At 45.1% G+C, this 23,800-nt stretch overlaps 1 protein-coding gene across 4 annotated transcripts in view; it reads left to right on the top strand.

Moving 5' to 3' along the window:
• Window positions 1-23,800, top strand: part of LOC139756006 (aldehyde dehydrogenase, dimeric NADP-preferring-like) — a 370,518-nt gene that overhangs the window by 329,177 nt on the left and 17,541 nt on the right. For 3 of the 4 annotated variants that reach the window (XM_071674934.1, XM_071674937.1, XM_071674933.1), the window contains exons 2-5: window positions 10,121-10,264; window positions 14,258-14,468; window positions 14,839-14,939; window positions 19,390-19,553. In XM_071674934.1, the coding sequence (XP_071531035.1) occupies window positions 10,121-10,264; window positions 14,258-14,468; window positions 14,839-14,939; window positions 19,390-19,553 (620 nt within the window). Of the gene's footprint in view, window positions 1-2,321; window positions 2,345-10,120; window positions 10,265-14,257; window positions 14,469-14,838; window positions 14,940-19,389; window positions 19,554-23,800 lie in introns of those variants that run through there. The other variant, XM_071674936.1, reaches the window with a different exon arrangement.

Raw genomic sequence — 23,800 nt, 5'->3', positions numbered from 1 at the left:
CCACCCCAACAAACCACCAACAACCACCACCACACCCACCATTTCCACCACCCCCCATCCACACCACCCCCCAAAACCCCACCACCCACCAAAACCACTACCCCCAACACCACCACCATCACCCCCAACCTACCAAACCACCCCACTCAACCACCACCCAATCCCACCCCCACCCCCACCACCACCACACCATATCACCCCCACCTCATAACCCCCACCTAACCAACCCCACCACACCACTACCCCCACCACCAACCTTAAACCATCAAACCACCACCCCCCCACTCCAAACCCACCACCACCACCACCACCACACCCCCACACCACACCTACCACACCACCACCACACTACCACCACCACCACACCACCACACACCCACCACACCACCACACCAACCACCATCCACCACCACATACCACACACCACCCCCACCACCATCCCACACCCCACCAACCACCTCCACACCACCACCACCCTCACCACCATCACCTCCACACACACTACACCACCCACACCACTACCATCACCATCACCACCACCACCACCTCCACCACACTACCACCACCAACACCACCACCAATCACACACCACCACCACTACCACCACCACCACCACCACCACACCACCACCACCACCTACATCACCAACACCAACTACCACCCACACCACCACCTACCATCACCACTACCACCTACCATCACCACCACCACTACCACCTACCATCACCACCTACCATCACCACCACCACCACCTACCATCACCACCACCACTACCACCTACCACCACCTACCATCACCACCACCACCTACCATCACCACCACCACCTACCATCACCACCACCACCTACCATCACCACCACCACCACCACCTACCATCACCACCACCACCTACCACCTACCATCACCACCTACCACCTACCATCACCACCACCACCTACCATCACTACCACCACTACCACCTACCATCACCACCACTACCACCTACCATCACCACCACCACTACCACCTACCATCACCACCTACCATCACCACCTACCATCACCACCACCACCTACCATCACCACCACCACCTACCATCACCATCACCACCACCACCTACCATCACCACCACCACCTACCTCACCATACCATCACCACTACCATCACCTACCACCACCTACCATACCATCACCACCCACACCACCACCACCCACCACCCCCAAACCCCCACCACCTACCACACCATCACTACCACCACCATCACAAACCACCCACACACCATCAACACACCCCTACCATCCACCACCACCACCTACACACACCACCACCATACCATCCCACCACCCACCACTACCACCACCCACACCACCACCACCTACACACCACACCACCACACCACCTACCATCACCACCACCACTACCACCTACCATCACCACCACCACCTACCATCACCATCACCACACCACCTACCATCACCACCACCTACCACCTAACCATCACACTACCACCTACCATCACCACCACCACCTACCATCACCACCACCACTACCACACCACTACCACAACCACCTACCATCACCACCACCACCTACCATCACCATCACCACCACCACCTACCATCACCCACCACCACCACCTACCACCACCACTACCACCTACCATCACCACCACCACCTACCATCACCACCACCACCTACCATCACCACCACTACCACCTACCATCACCACCACTACCACCTACCATCACCACCACCACCTACCATCACCACCACCACCTACCATCACCATCACCACCTACCATCACCACTACCACCTACCATCACCACTACCACCTACCATCACCACCACCACTTTACCATTTCCATCACATATATATATATATATATATATATATATATATATATATATATATATATATATATATATATATATAGATATGTATAACTCATTACCATTCATTGCATAGCAATCAGATTGACACAGCACAGCGGCACTGCCGTATTTCTAATAATTCTGTTACCAGAAATGATCATGAATACATAGCCAACTCCATTGTATTTGGCTTTTGGTGTCAAAACTCATAATAATGGCGAAGAAGATCTTCGGTCAGTTGCAGGGTAACGCGCACGCCATTAGAACGTACTAATACGTGTCCATCACTAGGACTCGAACCCCCGCGTTGTACAGTGTGTGGCGTAGCTCCTCTTGTCACCAGGCTGCCAGCCACTAAGAATAGAATGTCGTCGCCTGCTTTAGTGTGCAATAACCAGTGGAGGAGGTCTCTTACCTCGGTGGCTTGGTGGGAGGGGCAGCGCCCCGCCGTGCACTCGTCGTCGCTCGTTGGTTCGACCCTCGTTGATGGAGGTGATGACATGAGCTTTGTTAAATAGATCGAGCGAGGTGATTTTTGCCGCGTTGGCTCTTGTGTTATGACACCTGGCAACCCGCTGTATGCTCCCTTTACTCTCTCTCTCTCTCTCTCTCTCTCTCTCTCTCTCTCTCTCTCTCTCTCTCTCTCTCTCTCTCTCTCTCTCTCATTTTGCCTGACTCAGCTGTAAACATACCGAGTCTCCTCCACCACTCACCCTCACGACCACCACCTCGCTCCTAACTCTGGCCAGCGCGTCGTAACTCAACACGACACGACCCTTCGCAACTCGAGATTTCTCTGTGGTGAACACGACGCGAAATCTCGACGTAAGTGCTCATAAGTCTCTCTCTCTCTCTCTCTCTCTCTCTCTCTCTCTCTCTCTCTCTCTCTCTCTCTCTCTCTCTCTCTCTCTCTCTCTCTCTCTCATATATATATATATATATATATATATATATATATATATATATATATATATATATATATATATATATATATATTACCAACCCACTGCCACTGTCGGCCACCCCCCCCTCCCCCTCCCCGGGCTGGGGTGCACTGTCCTTGAGGCAAACTGTAACTGCATGACGTCACATCACACCACGGAGCCCTGCCTGGCCTTGCGGGAACATGACTGTTGCTTCCCTAACTGAGAGAGAGAGAGAGAGAGAGAGAGAGAGAGAGAGAGAGAGAGAGTTACATAACGGTGCTTTCTGTAACTGGCTTGTTTGTCGCCACTGGCCCCTGTAGTGTGTTAGCGCCTGAATGATACATTAAAAAAAAAGACGATGTTGTGAATTCGTCTTTTGAGGTATGGTTTTTTTCGAGACGTATTTTATTATTAGATTATTGACACGAGCGAAAGTGGAGAACTAGGAGCATCGTCGCAGAGCGGCGTGGACACAACGTTTGCATGTGAAGAGCATGGCGTACACTGCTGCTGTTTGCAGATGATGACGGTGTTCTGTAGGAATGAGTCTGTAAACATCCCGTCTAGCCTGGGTTTTAGGACGGGAGTCCAACTGGGATGTTATTCGGACTCCGCCCCTGCCCCCGTACCCACCCGGACACACAACCATTTTCACCCGACAGAAAACGAGGTGTGGGTAGGAAGCGAAGGTGGGGCACTGCACAAAATCGATTCCCCCTTCAGGAGAGGGAATGCAAATGATTAGGAGATGTATAAGAGAAACGGCAGGAAGTCAAGAGGAAGATGCAGGGGTTGAAAAGGATGGTAAATGAGAGTTGGGGTGAGCAAGTATCATTAAACTTTAGGAGAATAAAAAGATGGTTTGAAAGGTTAATAATAATGTACGAAAAAAAAAAAAAAGAACACATGGGAACATTGGTGAAGGGAGCAAGTGGTAACAGGTAGTGATGAAGTGAATAGTAGATAGAGTATTTTGAAGGATTGTTGAATGTGTTTAATGATTGGATGGCATATGTAAGGTGTGTATGTCGGTGTGGAATGCGTAGTGAGTGAGACTCGCAGAGAATGGTTTGGTAAAGAGAGAAGCCTTTCGAAAGATGAAATGTAACAAGGAAGCTGTAGTGGACGGTATTGCAGTTAAACTGCTGTTAATTGGTTAGTAAGGATTTTCAGTGTATGAATGGATCATGGTGAGATGCATGAGGATTGGCAGAATGCATTATGGCAAGGGAACTAAAGGTGAATGTTCAAACTACAGAGGTATAAGTTTGTTGGCGATACCCGATAAGTTATATGGGAGGCCATTGATTAAGAGGGTTAAGGCATGTACAAAGCATCAAAATCCGGGTTGAGAATGTGGTTTCTGAAGTAGTAGAGGATTTGTGGCTGAGGTTTGCTTTAAAGAATGTGCGTGGAAAGAAAACACGGAGAGATTTGTAAGTGCCATTTATGGATCCGGAGAAAGCATATGATAGGGTTGATAGAGATGCCTTGTGAAATGCCTTAAGAATATATAGTGTGGAAAAATAAGATGTTTGAAGTAACGAGAAGTTTCTGTTGATGGTTAAAGGCATGTGTGGGAGTAGGAAGAGAGGAGAGAGAGTATTTCCAAATGAAGGTTAGTCTGCAGCAGGAGTGTGTGATGTTACCATGGCAGTTTGATTTGTTTATGGATGGGTTGATGAGGGAAGTAAATGCAAAACTCATAAAGAGATTGGAGGGTATGCAGCCCCTAGGGGTTGAAGGGACCTAGAAAGTGGGTCAGTTGTTGTTTGCTGATGACACAGTACCATTGGCAGATTCGAGTGAGAAATTGTAAAAGTTGGTGAATGAGTCTGGAAGAGTACGTGAAAGCAGGAAGTTAAGAGTATATGTGAATAAATGCAAGGTTATTAGGTTTAGCAGGATAGAAGGAAAGGTTGGTCGTGGTCCGAGTTTGAGTGGGGGAAATTTGGATGAAGCGACGTGTTTTAGATATCTGGGAGTGAACATGGCAGCAATGCAACCATGGAAGCAGAAGTGAGTCACAGGGTGGATGAGGGAGGCGAGAGTTCGGTTTACATTGAAGAATATGTAGAAAGAGAGGTTTTTCTCATGGAGGGAGAAAATGGGAATGTTTGAAGGTATTGTAGTCCGAGCAATGCTTTATGTACACGAGGCTTGGGCCATAGATGAGGATGTACGAGGAGGATGGATGTATTGGAAATGAATACTGTAAGGTGATTTGATTAAGTAGATAATAAAAGGGTAGGGAGGAGGTATGGTCATAAAAAGAGTTTGGTTGAGCGAGCTGAAGACGGTATGATTGAAATGGTTTGGACATTTGGAGAGAATGAGCTAGGAAATTCTGACGTGTGAAGGAAGTTGTGAAAATGAGTGAGCTTGGAAAAGTGGCTTGTTTGCAAAATTACGAAGATGGCTTGAGTAAAGAGTAATACAGGGCTAGAGTAAGTGAAGCGAGAAGAATAGATGGTATTCAGAGAAGCATTACACAATTAGTGGGTGAAGTGCTTGGCATGCGGAGGGTGGAAGTATCGAGGAACCTCAGAAAGAACTAAGAAATTTGTTTCCAGGGGTGATTAATGCTACTAGTACAGGAGAGCGCACCGAGAGGCTAAGATGTGAAATAAGAGATGGAGCGAGCATTCTGAAGGCCTGTTAAATATGTCACATGTTAGGAATAAAAACATGTGTTTAGGATGACACAGCATGCGAAGTGAGTCGAGACGATACTTCAGTGAAAAGTGGGAGGGAGGAATGCTTGTGCAAGAAGTGAGGTCATCCAGGCTTATTTTGCCCTTGCATGGCCCATGAGGAGTGACAGAGTGCATAAACAGTGCCAGTGTATAAAAGGAAGGAGTACAAAATGCATGTTGGGTACACTTGGTTGGGTACATCTATTGAGGCGTGCGGATGAATGGCGATGAAGTGGATGGTGTTGTGCAAAGAGCATCTTATAGAGAACGAGCATCGTAGCCTCATGAGGGACGGAGAGTGTCGGGAGCAAGTGTTTGTTTGGATTGATTTATGGAAGAAACACTTGAAGAAAGGGTATATTGTATGGTGCAATTATGGGTCTGGAGAAAGCGTATGAGAGTGGGATGATAGGGAGGCCTTGTGGAAGGTGATACGATTATAAGTATAGAGTTACGAGATGCAGTGAAGAGACTTTACCAGAAGAGTTCAGATATGTTCGAGTAGGGAGGAGAAAGAGTGGATGCCAGTGAACGTAGTTCTGCTAAACTGTATTATCTGTTCATGGACAGGGCGATGAGGGAGGTAAATGAAGGGGTCCAGAAGCAGATATTCAGTACATTAAGAACAAGGGGCATGGAAGGGAAATCAGTTGCTGCTTGCAGAAGATGTGGCTGCAGTGGCAGACTGCACATTAAAACTACAGAAGCTGACGCCAGGGTTTGGGTGAGCTTGTATTGGATTGGACCGATGTGGTGTAAAGTAGTGAACGTGCTGTCAGTGTGCTGCACCAGGGTATGTGAAGCGGGCAAGGTAAACTGTGAATTAATCTGTTTGGCTGTGTTCTTCATGGTAAGCTTTGACTTTTAGATACGTTTCGTGACAGCTGGAGATTGTATGTGTGCAAATGAGGTCATTGTTCATTTCTTCCTAATGCTACCTCGCTAAGGAAGGTAAGGCATGATAAAAAGAATGATAAATGGTACATGTGTATTCCCTTAAGATTATTAAGATCTAGTCACTTCTGATATAAGATTGATCTAACATTGATCATGATAAGATCATGATTTTGTTGAAGGTCATTCAGGGGAGGCAGAGAGCTGAGGAGATAGACATACTGTGATGTGACAGAGTGCATTACGTTGAGGGACTGCAGATGAAGACGTCTCAAGCGCGATTTCGTTTCACATGTAAGGGAAGAGTTTTCCTTACGGAAGTGGTTTGCAAGAAGACTTCGGTCCAACTTCACGCGCTAACTTCGTATCCAAATTAGAATAAAGAAGTAGATACATATGTTTGAAGTTTTACATAAATCCACTGTGTGCTTGCTCGCCTCGTTTGTTTTTTGAAATCATCTGTTACTGTTCCTAGCTGGCCAAGAATGTGTCTATTTGGTTTTTTATGTGCAATGTCTTGGTAACAGTTTGTTTAATGGTTTTTATGTTTGCCAAGGACAGATGCATGTTTGCTTACATGGTGAGATAAACCTTACATCGCCGCCACAACCTTCAGCTGTTTATTGCGTGAATATTACGACAGTTTAGGTAAAATTAACGATGGGAAAACCGGGTCCTCAAAATCCGCTCGCTCGAGGTATTTCTTTTACAATATATTCTGTCAGGAGAGAATGTTTGCCTTGTGTCGACGTTTCCCACCCAATTAGCCAGAGCGCCTGTGGGTAGGTGACGCCTTCCTGTATATATAATCACGGCTTCCTGAGGTTGAGGTTAAAACATTTATTCATTCTTCATCCCGTCTTTCCTCTATCATATATTTTTTTTATGTAAAATGAACAGGAAACCCTGATGAATTCCCTTATGACATACTGTGTGGTAGGTATCTAAAGGCCTCGATCAGGTCAGATCCCTTACGATCAGATCAGATCCCTTCAAGATAGGGAGTAAAGGTAACATGATCAGGAGCAATATGAACTTGTATAATGATAGGGAGTTATGTGAACTTATATAATGATAGAGAGTAATGTGAACTTAAGTGATGATGGTATTGTGAACATACATAATGATAGGGAGTAACGTGAACTTATAAGATCTAAAGACCAGACTGATGTCAACAGGTAACCTAATGAATTCTAATGAAGGTTCTAATCTTGTCTACGAACATCTCTGTGTAATCGATGATGATGAGTGGTACCAAGATTGTTTGATAAGGTTATCAGTCCTCCGTCCCCCTCAGTTCCACACCCCATCACTCACTACCCCTTAAACTCCACACCCCTTCCCTCTCGTCTCACCTCTCTCACCCTTTAGTCTTTCTCTCTCAGTCCCATATCCCTCTCCTGCACCATAGCGCCACATGCTCTTGCCTTCCCAGTCATCTCCACACCTCTCACCTCCTCGTCAACCTCCCCCTCCCTCTTTGATCCCCTCCCAACTTGCTCACGAGCCACTAATCCCTGTTGCTGCTGTTACCCTAACAACCAATCCCCGGCCTCTTTTTATGTCTTGGATAGGGTGATTCACGAAGAAGGGAGAGGGGGCGTGGATATGGGGTGGTAAGGTTTGACATGGGAGAGATGGGTCAGGAGTACATAAATGTGGCGGTGTTGTGGAGTGTGTGTGTGTGGAAAAGTAATCTGGAGACCTTTTTCACTCTCCCAGCTTCCCTGACCACAACATCTCCCTCCACTACCCTCTACCCCACCTCTCGCATCTATTCTCCCTCGTTCCTACATATCTCTCCCACACCACAAGCTCATCTCCAACCCTCCAACACTCTCCCCAAGACTTTTCCCCTCACACTCCTCCAACTAGCCAGTCACCTCCACCCCGTTACTCCTCAGTCCCTCACCTTATATGTCTGATGGTGCGTTGTCTATCGCCTCTCATGCCTGGCCCTACACGTCCATCACTTAATTATAATTCACTGTACCATTGTCGCTCGCAACGTCATACTCTGTGATGATTTCTCTCTCCCAGCATGACTCGCTCGCACCCTCGCCCTCTCTCCTCCTATCCCAGGAGAAACTACGAGAACTGGAGGATTATCTCTCGCTATGAATCACAGTTATCTCGATATCACAGCAAATTCAGATTGATGGTCGACTAAGCCAGCTTGAGACTTTTCCACTATCATCTATCACACACTTTTCCTCCCCAGTCCTCCTCTTTAATCCCAACTTTCATCAGCACATTCAAAGGCCCTCAACGTGAAGTTCCCTAATTGGAGTTAGCCAAGGGCAGAAGCGAGGGTAATTAAGCTAATGTCGAAGCTCAGGTGTTTTTTTTTTTCAAGCTGTTGTAAAGCTGGTGTTTATAAAATTGTTTACCGTCAGCCGCCGGTGCTGAAGCCATCATTACTGAAGCCACCGCGTCCACAGCTGTCATCTCCGAAGCCGTCTTCCTGAAGCCACAGTTACTGAAGCAACCCTTTGCCAGAACTGTCGCTCTTTCAGGTACGGTTGTCCACCATAGCTGAAGCCAGTATCATTGTGGCCAACTTGCTTGATGCCTTTGTCACTAGTTTAACATACCAAGGCTACCAGCTGGCAAACCACAGCCACTATTATGATTGATGTCTTCAATGAAGCCACTGATTCTGAAACGACCCTAAATGAAGCCCTAGTACTGAAGCTGTCATGTGTGAGGCCACCAATCCTGACATAACCTTCTGAAATTGCTTTTACAGAATGTGTACACCTTTGCTGAAACCTTCGTTTCTATAACAACCATACCGAAAACTTACTTTCAAGTCACCACTGCTGAAGTTACCTTTACCAAGTCACTTTGACAATAGCTGACGCCATAGTTACTGAAGCCGACATGTCTGAAGCTCCCGTTACTGATTATGTCATCACTGAAGCCATCTTCTGTGAAGCTATCATTTTGTTCATGTGGCCTTTACAGAAGGGACCATTACTGAAGCCACTGTTACTGAAGTAGACACGATTACGTCACCGTTTCTGAAGTCGCCGTCATGGACACCACTCTTCTGAAGTCGACGTTATATAAGTCGCCTGTGTTTAAGTCAATTGTTATGACAGCTTCTGGTACTGAAGCTTACTTCACTGGACCTGATATTTCCCCGTTTTTCGTCCACTGGCGCAAACGCGGGAAACTACAAACAAGCATAAATAAAAGAGAAATGAATAAACACACACACACACACACACACACACACACACACACACACATATATATATATATATATATATATATATATATATATATATATATATATATATATATATATATATATATATTGGAAAGGATCACAATTGAGCTCGTGTTCAAGTATATTCCCATGAGTCCACGGGGAAATGAAACGCAGTAAGTTCCCAAGTGCACTTTCGTGTAATAATCACATCACCAGGGGAGACACAAGAGAGAAATATAACAGTCAGTTGATATACAACAAAGAGACGAAGCTAGTACGCCATTTGGTAAACAAGTGACTACCCGAATGTAGGTCGGGGTGCGTTCGAGTCTGGCAACAAGTGTTATCATAAACATTATTTGGAAAAGATGGGGAACTGTTCACAAATTTTATCAACAATAAAGCTTTCCAATTTGTATAGAACTTCACTAATAATAATATTACAATTCTTTGTGTATTTAATAGTATCAAATACGCAAATAATAAGGTTACAATTATTTGTGTATTTAACTGGTGTTTGCACTGTGCATGGCAGGTGGTGGAGAGGGCGCGGGAGGCGTACGCCAGCGGACGCACACGCTCCCTGGAGTTCCGCAGACATCAGCTGATGCAGCTCCGCAAGATGTACACAGACAACTCGAACACCCTCCTCAAAGCCCTCGTCTCTGACCTGAGAAAGGTTCGTACAAGAAGATCACTAAAACGAATGGAAATGTAGTTTGCATAATGAGATACATATTTTACTTCCGTACTCCCTAAGTGTCGTAGGAGGAGTGGGAGGCTGGAAATCCTCTTCTTTCTTATATTTTGATATCTAAAAGATTGAGCAGAAGAATGAGTCAGGCGGGGAGTGCTCATCCTCCTCGAAGGCTCAGGCTGGGGTGTCTGAATGTGTGTAGTTGTAACCAAGATGGGAAGAGAGGAGAGATAGGTAGTATGTTTGAAGAAAGAATCCTGGATGTTCTGAGTGAAACAAAGCTTAAACGTAGAGGTTTGGAAATGTCGGAGGAGTAAAGTCATGGGTTGGTGAGAGGACAAGAGTCAAGGAAGGAATAGCACTGTTGCTGAAGCAGGGGTTGAGGGAGTGTGCGAAAGAGTGCAAAGAAGTGAACTGTAGACTGATATAGGTGAAACTGAAAGTTGATAGCGAAAGATGGGTGGTTATTGGTATTATACACCTGGCCATGAGAAGATCATAAGATGCAAGTGTTTTGGAAGCAGCTGAGTGAGTTTGTCAGCATCAGCTTTGGTGCACAAGACCGGGTTATAGTGATGGGTGATTTGAATACGACGGTGAATAATGTGGCAGTTGAGGGTATAACTGGGGTGGCGGCAGGCATAGGGTATTCTGTAATGTGGATGGAAATGGTGAAGTGCTTGAAGAGTTGTGTGTTGGAAAAGAACTGGTGATTGGGAATACCTGGTTTGAAAAGGACAGACACGGGTATACGTATGTGAGTAGCAGTGTTGGCCAGCGGGCATTATTGGATTACATGCTAATTGATAGGCATACAAAAAGGAGAATTTTGTATATGAATGTGCTGAGAAGGGCAGCTGGTAATGTACTTGTGGAGGCGAAGGTAAAGATTTATAGACGTTTCTGGAGAAGAGAATTGTTAGGGGTGAGAAGAGAGTGATGAGAGTAAGTGAGCGTGGAAGAAGACATTTGTGTGAAGAAGCACTAAGAGAGAATGAGTGTAGAAGTGAGAGTAAGCGAAGTTAGGGGAGTGTGTGAGGACTGGCTGGTATTCAGGGAAGCAGTGCTGGCTTGTGCGAGAGATACACGTGGCGTACATAAAGTGGGAGGTGCGTAGCTTTCAAAGGGTAGCGAGTAGAGGTGATGAAGTAGAATTGTTAGTTAAAGAGAAAAGAAAGGTATATGAGCAGTGAGTACAGAGAAAGAGTGCATATCATTTGGAGATGTATAAGAGAAAGTGGCAGGAGGTAAAGAGGAAGGTGCAGGAGTTGAAAAGCAAGGCAAATGAGAGTTGGGGTGAACGAGTATCAGTAAGCTTTAGGGAGGATGAAATGTTGTGGAAGGAGGTTAACAGTGTGCGAAAAACAAGAGGACAAATGGGAACATCATTGAAGGGGCAAATAGGGAAGTAGCAATAGGCAGTAATGAAGTAATGAGATGAAGTGAATATTTTGAACGATTATTAAATGTGTTTGATGACAGTGTGGCGGATTCAGGGCGTGAGGGTCGGGGTGGTATGCGAAGTTAGTGATTTGGTGAAGAGATAAGAGGTGGTGAAAGTGTTGCATAAAGTAGGATGTGGAAAAGCGGCTGGAGAGTATGATGTTGCGGTTCAATCTCTTTAGAAAGGAGGTGACTTTGTTGTCTGTTGGTCAGGGTATACATGGATCTTGGTTAGGTGGCTGAGGATTGGCGGAATGCATATTATTGTCATTGTGTAAAGGCAAGAAGATAAATGTAAGTAAGAAGTAAATGTAAGATAAATGTAGGAAGATAAATGTAAGTGTTCAGACTACAGAGGTGTGAGTTGCATACAGAGGTTAAATTGAGTGTACCTGGTAAGTTGTATGGGACAGTGGTAACTGTGAAGGAGAAGACATGTGCAAAGCATCATATTTGGAAGAACAATGTGCTTACAGCAGTGATGGGGGATGTGTAGATCAGGTGTTTGCTTTAAAGACTTATGTGCGTTGTTTATGGATCTGGAGAAAGCATATGCTAGGGTTAATAGAGATACCCTGTGGAAGGTATTAAGAATATATGGTTTAGGAAGACATCTGTTTCTAGAACTGAGAAGCTATGATTATGAGTCTAAGGCGTGTGTACGAGTAGGAAGTGAGGAGAGTGAGTGGTTCCAAGTGAAGGTTGGCCTGCAGCAGGGATGTGTGATGTCACCATGGCTGTTTGATTTGTTGTAATTGTATGGTGAGGGAGGTAAATGCAAGTCGTGGAGGGAGAGGCGAGTATGCAGTCAGTATGCGATGAGGGGGCCTAGGAAGTGAGTCTGTTATGTTTTTGCTGTTGACACAACAGGAGTTGGTGACTGAGTTTTGGAAAGTGTGTGAAACGAGGAAGTTGAATGTAAATGCGAATAAAAGCAAATTTATTAGGTTTAGGAAGGTAGAAGGACACTTAAGTTGGATTGTGAGTTTGAGTGGAGAAAAAATGGAGGAAGTGAATTGTTTTAGATACTTGGGAGTGGACTTGGTGGCAAATGGAACCATTGTAACGGAAGTGAGTCATAGGGTGAGGGATGGGGAGAAGGTTCTGGGAGCCTTGAAGAATGGGTGGAATGAGGGGTCGTTATCTGGGATGGTGAAAATGGGTATATTTGAAGGTAAAGTAGTTCTAGCAACTTTATATTGTTGCAAGGCATGGGCTGTAGATGAGAATGTGCGGAGGAGGGTGAATGTGTTGGAAATTAAATGTTTGAGGACAATATGTGGTGTGAGGTGGTTTGATCAAGTAAGTAATGAAGGGTAAGAGAGATGTGTGGTAATAAAAACATTGTGGTTGAAAGAGCTGTAGAGGGTGTGTTTAAGTGTTTTGGACATATGGAGAGAATGGGTGAGGAAAGATTGACTAAGAGGATATATGTGTCAGAAGTGGAGGGAGCTTGGAGAACTGGGAGACCAAATGGGAGATGGAGAGATGGGATGAAAAAGGTTTGGAGCGATCGGGGCCTGAACACGCAGGAGGGTGAAAGTCATGCATGGGATGGCGTGAATTGGAAGGGTATGGTTGTCGTTGTGGTTTGGCGCGTTACACATCACAGCTGGAGGATGGATGTGAACGAATGCAGCCTTTTTTGCTTTCGGGAAACGGTGATCAAGTGTGATTATATATATATATATATATATATATATATATATATATATATATATATATATATATATATATATATATATATATATATATATATCCCCGAGGATGTTTTTAAGAATCTTTTCACGTGTTGTGATAAGGTCCTCCAAATTTAGGTAACCATCGTATGGAAATGAGGCCAACTTTTAGCAGAATTCATTAAATCTTTTTCCTTCCCTGGATTATTATCATACAAGATATGTTGCATGCTCTGGAGACTCTTGCAGAGTCTTACAACCTTCCCTCAAGCCAAATTTTACTTGTGTTTTGTTTTTTCATGAAACAATGTATCCTATAATGACACTTTCATAACTCCATCATTTTCACGAAGTGTACGAAACTTCAGTTCGAAAATTCCCATCTGCATCACACGCACCTTTACTTGTCATGTTTTATTGGGTCAGATTTTAAAAAAAATAATCTGTCCATTAGATGTATAGTTTTCTCCCCAAATAAAGTCTTGATATTTAGTTAGATATCGCAATGGTCTTCATACCAGCTCTTCACCATTGTCCTGGACGCGTGAAGCTTCACTGAGCCTAATACATCCTCGTATCTCGCTTAGGATGTCGTAATGAACGACTTTACAAACGAGGCTTGAGACATTCAAGTACGAATTACATTTAGTTCTTGAATATCAAGTTGAAGGGCAGGGTTGGTCATTTATAGTGACTAAATCATAGTTTAACATCGACCTGCCTCGTGTACTTAGCTGTTGGGCAAGAAGCCAGAACACTCAACCATCAACCCTACCTTCGTCAAGCCTCACGTATACTGGATACTTTGTTTGACGTGATAGTCTCTCACTCAACATGCAATCTCCTGCCGCAGCCGATGCAGGAGGCCATGGCGATGGAGGTGAACGAAGTGCTGCAGGACACGACCTACATCCTGAACCGACTGGACAAGTGGGTCAAGAGGCAGGCTGTCTCCTCGCCGATACCCTTCGACAAGAGCTACATCTACAGCGAGCCGTATGGTGTGGTGCTGGTGATGGGCTCCTGGAACTATCCTCTCCATATTACTATGATACCCTTTGCAGGTACTGACTCATCCTTTCTGTAGTGCTGTGAAGGTTTTATCATAATGTTATGCCGTTGTAGATGAGGGTACTATCTTCTCTAGCCACGAGAGAGATACGTTTTCTATAAGTCTTAAGAGCGTAGAGCAAGGTACTGGTGTAGGATCTTGAATTCCAGATACGAAGGGTTTTGCTCAACGTATAAAATTCATGTTTCCCAGGTGTGGATGTATGTGCTGCATATGTGAATATCATAGCACTAGTGGTGGGGTTTATTTGTGCAGATTTGGGGTCCAGTTCTTACAGGTTTATGAGACTCGGATGTAAAGATCTGTAGTTCAGGTGTGAGTACGAGAGACTTAGTCGTACAGATGTTGGTCTCCTCCTTCAGGAGCTCTGGCGGCGGGGAACGTAGTGATCATCAAGCCATCAGAGGTGTCCCCAGCCACGTCCTCCGTCCTGGCCAAGCTCATCCCACAGTACCTGGACGAGGTCAGTCCAAGTGTGCACAGTATGTGCACATCTTCAGCACGTATGGTCATGAGGACCATGAACCTTGTGTGGGTCAGGAGTCTTTGATATTATACTGAGATGTCCTATGCATGACCTTTCTCTGAATCCGTGTTGTCTCTCTCTTTGGGACCTTTTTTCCTTAACAGGTAGTCATCAGTTTACTTCCTACTTATCTTTTCCAGTCCTTTTCCTGAGAGTCGTCAAAGTTCGTGGTTGGTAGTTTAGTGCAACTTCCACGTCTTCCTTCCACTCCCTTGTGATGTTAACTTCCTTCAGTAATACATTGACTCTACGAGCCTTTTGTGGATCTCGGCCACTTACCAGTCAGATTATAATTTCTGCAGTAATTTCACTGCTTTCCAGCACTTCATCCCCGTTCCATCTCACTGGTGTTGTGGCTGTACGAACTTGTCTTTCAGCTATTTACATAATCTTACTTCGTCTTCCACATCATCCGTTCTGATTCTCTTAGTTTGGCTTAGCTTCCCTAAAATGACATTCAAATCTTGAGGAATTTATGTAAAACTTTTGGATTATCTTTTGCCTTGTCCACAACATTCATTACTATCCTTCTTATACCATACAAACCTCGGCTGTTTGTAGCACTGCCTCTATCGCCTCCATACCTAAGCTCTTTGTTTTTTGACATTTTTCACAGAACTCTTTTCCTCTCGTAACCTTCCGTCAGTATCAGCAGTTAAGAGTACCCTTCTTCCTCCTCCTTAAATGTAGATTTCACAGATCATTCCATTTCACAGATCTCTGTCATGGCCACAGAATTCCAGTTCTCAATCCAACCCAATGAAATTCTTCAGCTGTGTAAAGTTTCCACGAGTATGCCATCAGACTCCAAAATGATGACTTTATATAAGTTGGTATACCATATGAGGTCTTGACATCCATGCCACTGTGTTCCATGATAAGATCTGGTCATGACGTTGTATTACCCATTATTATTCCCGTATTTATTGTAGGATCCTGGATGTCCATTACTCTCGCCTTAAGTATCAGAATTCCCTCAGTCAATCTCTGTGATGGAAATTCTCCATTATCAGCACTGTACCATATCTGAGAAATGCGTGTATCACTTATTCATGTACTATTGTGATTATTCATTTCATCTCGGTATGTTTATTCTAGTTCATTGAAATTCTCTGAGGAAATACGTTTGCTATCAACACCAAAATGCAATTATTACCAACAGTCAGTCTTTCCATTCAGTGCTGTATGACGTGGCTGTTCATCATTGTCTCCTGAAGCTTAATTTGACCCTCATTAAGAGAGCAAGTCTCCTTCGCCCTATATCATCTCTCTCCATCCTTGTTATCATGTATCCCTCTAGAGAAATTGTCAATCCTAACCTAACCTAACCTAACCTAAGCTAACCCAACCTAATTAACCTAACCTAAACTAAATCCACTTAACCTAACCTAAACTAACCTAACCTAACCCAGCGCAGAGAACGTTATGGGGGAAGGAATCGAAGCTTCAGGTGATCTATTTTGACTCGACCGCTCCATGAATATCATGTTTATTTTTCCAAAGTTTGTCCTTCATGGCTGTATTTTTCTTTTTCCATTTACCACCAATTCAGTTTTAGTCGTAAGCAGTATTTCAGTTTGGGTTCCGCATTTCCTAACGTTTTTGATATTTCTGACTTATCAGTAGAGCTGTCTTGCTGCAACTCTTGCCTTTTTTTCCATGTCTTCCTTTTCTTCCCCTCTGGCTGATTCTCATCTTTTTCTCTGTTTTTCCCTCGCTTATTCAGCTTTGATGAATCCCTCCTGAATTCCTTTTCCTCGCAGGTTTTTTGGTCTGGATGATGTACATTCTGCCAACAGAACTTCCACTGAAGGTATTCATTGTTGGTCATCCCTTAATTTCTCCATCGCATCTCCCAGTTTTCTTTATTTTCCTTATCTCAGAGTCTTTATTTAGCATGTCCGTAGCCTCCAGTCGTCATTCATCCGGCATCTCTTCCTTCATCGCTGGCCGGAGTATGAACTGCCACTCCAGAAATGATCAGTGGCGCACATTTATCTGTCTCTCGTCTCACCAGCGTTTACATACTTGAGCTACCTAGTTTTCAGCCCACGTCTTGCAGTTAACTTCATCAACCTTCATATCCGCCAGCCTTCACTCAGCCAAGGTATTCTACACTCCCTCAAACCTTCCAGCGAGCAGACTATATACTTCCTTGACTTTCCCGTCTCTACATTACCTTATCTATAGAGCTTCAGCTGATTTACCACGTCCCTCTCGTTTTCTATGTCCGTAGATTTTTGTGGTAGCTTAGCGTCAGTGTAGCAATTCATCTCTGCTATCCTGGCCCAGAAGTTGCTCCTGTGTCCTGTCCTACATTTTCAAGTCTCTGGTCTCTGTGTTATGGGCATTTCCTCTTGTTGTTCTGTTTCGTGGACAGCCTGAGAACATTCTCACGACCTCTTTCGTGAAGACGCTTTCCAGTAGATGTATATCTTTTCTGTGGTTATATTTCTTTTAGATTTCTTCATTCTCCTCGAGTTTATCACGATCTTTTAATGAACCTCTTAGTACCTTAGTGTTCTCACACATTTGATTACATTTTCCATAATGTTTAATTTGATTTCTCCGTTTCATAATTTTTTTCAACCTTTGCTTGTAACTTCTAATCCTATTTCTCTGTTATTGATAAAGGTTTCTTCAACCTTATGTTTTCAGTGGATTGATCCTGTAATTCTCTAACTTTTCTGTATATAATAAAAAAAAACTCAAAATCCCTTTCTTGCAAATTCCTTCTAACAGATTTGATTACAATTATATGGTCATGATGAGTTACAGTGCCAATTTAGCTTTGGATTTACAGTGCAGAGAATATGCTCTTGGTTTTCAGCTTCAGCGCTGAAGTGGTGGTGATCCCCACTTGAGGCTGGCTTCAGTTCAACCCTTTTCACTTCCCTAAGCTTCTAAAAGCTCACAGCCAAGTTCATATAACAAGAGTTAAGAATTTGATCATAGGGAAACAGTTTTGACTTAAGCCACTGCACAGTTGCTGGTCTTAGTCACTGCACAGTTGCTGGTCTTGAGCCACTGCACAGTTGCTGGTCTTAGTCACTGCACAGTTGCTGGTCTTAGTCACTGCACAGTTGCTGGTCTTGAGCCACTGCACAATTGACAGTCTGCACAGTTTCGTGCTAGCAATAAAGAAAAAAAATATTCACATCCACTAATGATTAGTATTATACACAAGCTTCGTTGTTTACTTCACTCTGTTGCTTATTTTCATAAGCGTAACAACTAGGATTATCCCTATTCATCCTAACTACTAGACTATCCACATACCATACTTAGCATCAGTCACCTGGTTGTCTGGATCCTTATTCATCTCACTTCTAAACCTCTTCTTTCAGCACAGTTTGTTATAGTGAAATGACACTTTTAAGAAATGCTACTTTCAGGGCCTCTTTCGTACGTCCTCCCTCCCGCTTATTTCCACTGTATGTCTGGCTGTGCTGTAGACCTGCTGTATTGCCTCCAAAAGATGATAAATTTTGGTACATGTCCCTGTCTGTCTGCTTCTGTCGTGTGTGTGTGTGTGTGTGTGTGTGTGTGTGTGTAATTACCTCTTTGTACTGTACGAGGAGAAAGTTTTCACACTCATGGGTCTCCTTCCCTTGAACTCTTTCTTGTATCATACAAATGCTATCTAGTTTCACGGTCTCGTGCCTCATGTACCCACTACTCCTACACTATAATGGTAATGTTTTTTTTACATCTTTTTCCTGCAAGTTTCTCGCTTGATTTCGTGTAGCAGCTTCATGTTCTATTCTCGTATGTTTTGTAGAACAGTTGTTTGTCTACGGTAAACTGATTTTATGGACTTGAATGTTGTAATCAGCTCCTCCCTACAATGGTTGACAAATTTCAGGCCTCTTGCCTCTCCCTGTAACTCGGCTTTGTTCATTTTTGTTGCCTTCCTGTGGAGTTTTTCGACCTTCTTGACATGCAGTTACCAAATTGTTGAAGCATGTATTGCTTCTGGCTGAACGTAGGATATGAAAAGCTTGCTGAATATTTCATCTATGTTCTTGATTGATGATCTGCTGTTATGCGCCAGCAAACAGTCTGTCTCCTTTAATGTTCTCCTGAAGCAGCTGCTTCCTAGAGATTCTATGTGATCAGCCACACGAGGATTAACCGTTTCCTCCTTTTCTCGAACAGCGTCGGTGTGCAGTGCTCCACCTCCTTTCGTATTTTCCTTTCCTCTCTCTACTTTTCACCTCAAAGACTCAGGTCTACAAGCACCAGAAGTTCTCTGCGTTCTTTTCCACGCTTTATTTTCTATGTAATCAAGATGGCCACGACTGGCGCATGTTTTTAATCGTGTCACATCTACTGACAATGTCAGCTTCACAGGTGTACTTCTGACCGTTGAGTCTGCCCACCTCAGGAATGTTACCAAGTGGTGTGCGGGGGCGTGTCGGAGACGACCCAGCTCCTCCAGCAGAGATTCGACTATATCTTTTACACGGGCTCCACCGCCGTGGGCAAGATCGTCAGGGACGCCGCCAACAGGTTCCTCACGCCCACTACCCTCGAACTGGGCGGCAAGAGGTGGGTGAGGGTGGTGTGGGGGTAGTAATGGTGAATATAGTGGTCTCTGTGCTGTCATATGAGGGTGGTCTGTGGTCAGTAATGGTGAGGAGAGTGGTGTCTGTGCTGTGGTGTGAGGGTGGTATGTGGGAGTAGTGGAGGTGAGGAGTGTGGTGTTTTGTGCTGTGGTGTGAGGGTGGTATGTGGGAGTAGTGGAGGTCAGGAGTGTGGTGTTTTGTGCTGTGGTGTGAGGGTGGTATGTGGGAGTAGTGGAGGTCAGGAGTGTGGTGTCTGTGCTGTGGTGTGAGGGTGGTATGTGGGAGTAGTGGAGGTCAGGAGTGTGGTGTTTTGTGCTGTGGTGTGAGGTGGTATGTGGGAGTAGTGGAGGTCAGGAGTGTGGTGTCTGTGGTGTGAGGGTGGTATGTGGGAGTAGTGGAGGTCAGGAGTGTGGTGTTTTGTGCTGTGGTGTGAGGGTGGTATGTGGGAGTAGTGGAGGTCAGGAGTGTGGTGTTTGTGCTGTGGTGTGAGGGTGGTATGTGGGAGTAGTGGAGGTCAGGAGTGTGGTGTTTTGTGCTGTGGTGTGAGGGTGGTATGTGGGAGTAGTGGAGGTCAGGAGTGTGGTGTCTGTGCTGTGGTGTGAGGGTGGTATGTGAGAGTAGTGGAGGTCAGGAGTGTGGTGTTTTGTGCTGTGGTGTGAGGGTGGTATGTGGGAGTAGTGGAGGTGAGGAGTGTGGTGTCTGTGCTGTGGTATGTGGGGGTAGTGGTGGTGAGGAGTGTGGTGTCTGTGCTGTGGTGTGAGGTTGCGGACAGGGTGAGTAACGTTGTAGTGGATAAGAATGTCTCTCGTAGTGAGGCAGTGGATGTGGTGTGGCTGAGGCTGGCGTAAGAGGGTTAGTGTGGGTGTGTGCATGACAATGACAGTGTGGGTGAGGTTGTGCATGAGACAGTGTGAGTGGGTGACAGTATAGGTTTAGCTTACGGCATGACTGTAGAAGACTGTGATTTTTATTTGATAGCTGTATCCCCTGGTTGCTTTCCATGGGCAGCTTATGATTCAGAAAACTAGAAACAGTTCACAAGGATCTGAATATTCTGCCTTGATGTTTATCTCAAAGGTGTGTGAACAGATCTGTCAGTTAACGCTCTATAAAGTCTGGCATTCCAGTGTTCTACTTATCCGTTTCAGATCCTCTGTGTGGAATACTGGAAGCTTTTCAGCTGCTTCTTTTCCAAGTATACCTTCGCTTCTCTTTGTTATACTCAATTTCATTCATATTTCCGAATGAACTAGCATATTTGTTTTCTGTTTTGGCTTAATGGTCGAATTCAAGCAGTGTTTCACAAGTTTTAGGTATTTTGTCAAGAACATTAGAAGTAATTGTTTCTATTTGAAGTACAACCATAAAACGGTTGAAGCAGTGGCGCTACATGACGAACGAGAACTGGAGTATAAGATGAGCGAGAATACGTGTACGGAATAAGGAAGGAAACGTGACACTAATCGTGTCATTCACCATCATCATTGACGCGGAATGAACCGACGTCACCCATTTTAGGCTGGGGTACTCAAGGTTCCCGCCTGTGCTGGTAGCATGTCCAGGTTCTATATGTAATCACATCCAGAAGCCAGCCGTCTACCCTGGTAACCTTTCCTCTGGATGAACCAGACACAGGCGCCGAGTACGCCTCTAGAGCTCCAACTCAGAGTTTAACGTACTGACTCTGAGTGTGAGGTGCAACGTCTTTCTGAACAACAAATCTGAACATCTTAAACCTTCCCTTGCGTTCCGTGTCATTGGGAACTCCGTTACGTCACGTTACTCGGGCGTTTAAAGTATTGTAAATGACATGCAGTTGTGGTTATTGACTGTGGGCAAGAGATGGTTAATGTCACATATAACTTGATACCCACCTACAACCTGTCTTTCTCCAGTCCGAAAAGCTACTGTGTCTCGATGCAAGCAAGGTGTATGGACCTGAGGGCAATCCACATGATTAGAAGAAGTGAACTTTTGAACATCTGTCTGCACTTTACTGTCGTTTCTGTTTTAGTTCAGAAACCAAGACTCTTCATTCCTCTTGAGGGCAAGCATTGGTACAGCTCTTCCCAAAGATCGGATCGTCCTGTTGTCCTCACTTAAACTTCTGCTTCCCAAAGTCTTTAAATTGGTCCTCAACACACGGCCACTTTCGTAAACTTATTGAATCACAATCACAATCTTCTCTCTGATCATCGATGTGGCTTCCGCAAGGCGAGGTCCTCCTTGTGATATCCTCTCCTGTCTTCCGCAAGGCGAGGTCCTCCTTGCGATATCTTCTCCTGTCTTCCGCAAGGTGAGGTCCTCCTTGTGATATCCTCTCCTGTCTTCCGCAAGGCGAGGTCCTCCTTGTGATATCCTCTCCTGTCTTCCTAATGTCTGATTATCGTCTCAACGAGACGTGGAGACTCCTGTGTTGTACCCGTTAATATATCAAAATCTTTTGACATAGTGAGGCATCGAGGTCTGGTCCCCAAGTTCCCCCGTCTTTTAGGTTTTCTTTCTCTCACTCTGTTCCTTCATATCGATCTTCCTCTCTGCTCGATCTGTCTCCCTCGCTCTGGATGCATCAGCCTCTCCTTCTTCCCATTTCAACAGTGGTGTTCCTCAGGTTCGGTCGTGTCTGTAACGCTCGTCTTTCGCTTTATTAACAATTTTCCTTCATGCGCTGACGACTCAACACAGCATTCATCCACTTCTTTTTAAATCCGCTCTTTCTTCTCTTGCTCGATCCTGGACTCGTTTCGCCTTAACTGCCTTAATAAAGTAGGACAGGATTTTCCAGTGCAGGTGGCGCAACCTACTTAAAAAGTTTAATGCCACTGAAACCCAGTTCCTGTCCATCTCTCTCTCTCTCTCTCTCTCTCTCTCTCTCTCTCTCTCTCTCTCTCTCTCTCTCTCTCTCTCTCTCTCTCTTTCTAAACCCCTCACAACTTTCTCATCTCCTTTCATGGCTCTGCAGTTCCAACACTCGGCACAATATACAGACATAGCATCACTACAACACCGAACCTCTTCTGGTCACCCCTTTTATTACGCAAATAGCCAAGTCGGCCTCTTGAGGTACTGGAAATCTCGTATAGATGAAGTCAACTTTCATGAACAGTTGCTGCGACTGTGTATAGAATTGACTCATCCTTGTGTGGAGTGCTTCCCTTACACCTGGGGAGGAGATTCTAACTCTATATACGTACGTGCTTAACAAAGTCGAGTCCGGAGCCGTCCGACTTATCATCTCTCCCAGTCTGACAGCAAAGCTTGGCCTACTTGCCTTGCGTCATGGTTTACGTTGTGTCTCCCTCTTTTCAAGACATTATTCTGGTTTCTGCTCCCAGAAAGTAGGCTGTTTGTGTGTTATCGCCGTTACCTAAACTGTTTCATACTCGGAAAACTCCTGTTTCACACGATTACTGTGTGACCGTTGGCACCCTCAGCCTGGTCACGTGGTCCTGTAGCTGCCCCTGTGCAAACTGTGGTCAACGTGACATGTCGGTGACGACAAAACGTGAAATTTGACCTGATTGTCAAAGCGACTAATCCGTCATCTCGAGCCAGACGGCCCCGCACCAAGGATTGAATCCTGACCAGTGACCCTCCTTGTTGACTCCCTAGCCAGGATTGCTGCCTGTGACCGAGAAACACTATAGGAAGAATTTAGAGGCCGCAAAAGCCACACCTCCTTCGCCAGTCACAACACCAGGAACCAGTAAGTTCTGTCTTGTTATGTGGAGCCAACCTCGCACGCTGAGTCTGCATGGCGAGCAGGTGGATATTCTTACGACTGGCAGCGTTGTCGTAAAGGACATTACTTACCCTGGCGGCAGCGCCCGTCTTGCACCAAGAGTCAGTCAGTCACTTGAAGTTCATTTCCTTCAATTCTTCTTTGACCGTCGTCTGGGGACAGGCCGGTGGGCGGGTGTTCACTTAAAAACAGACAGATACCATGGCGTCATCGCGTATCCAATGTTCACTAGGAGTCGTCTCGCTGAGCGCACCCCTGCTTTCACGTTTTCGCCGTGTACCTGATGGTGGGAGATGCGACTGTGGACCATCCTGGAGATCCAGTACACCACCACCGCCAACTGCACTGCCCTGTTAACCGTGCGGCCGAGTGCCCAGACCACTGCTGGTGCCACCCTTGCATCAGGTCACCCTGGTAGCCACCTGAATGTAACCCATACCTACACCACCTGCTGAGGGATCCTGTCATATGAGTCCTATGCTAATCTA

This window comes from Panulirus ornatus, chromosome 20 (assembly GCF_036320965.1).
Source record: "Panulirus ornatus isolate Po-2019 chromosome 20, ASM3632096v1, whole genome shotgun sequence".
Taxonomy (NCBI): Eukaryota; Metazoa; Arthropoda; class Malacostraca; order Decapoda; family Palinuridae; genus Panulirus; species Panulirus ornatus.
Note: the sequence above shows the minus strand (reverse complement) of the source record. Positions and strands in the feature narration are given on the sequence as shown.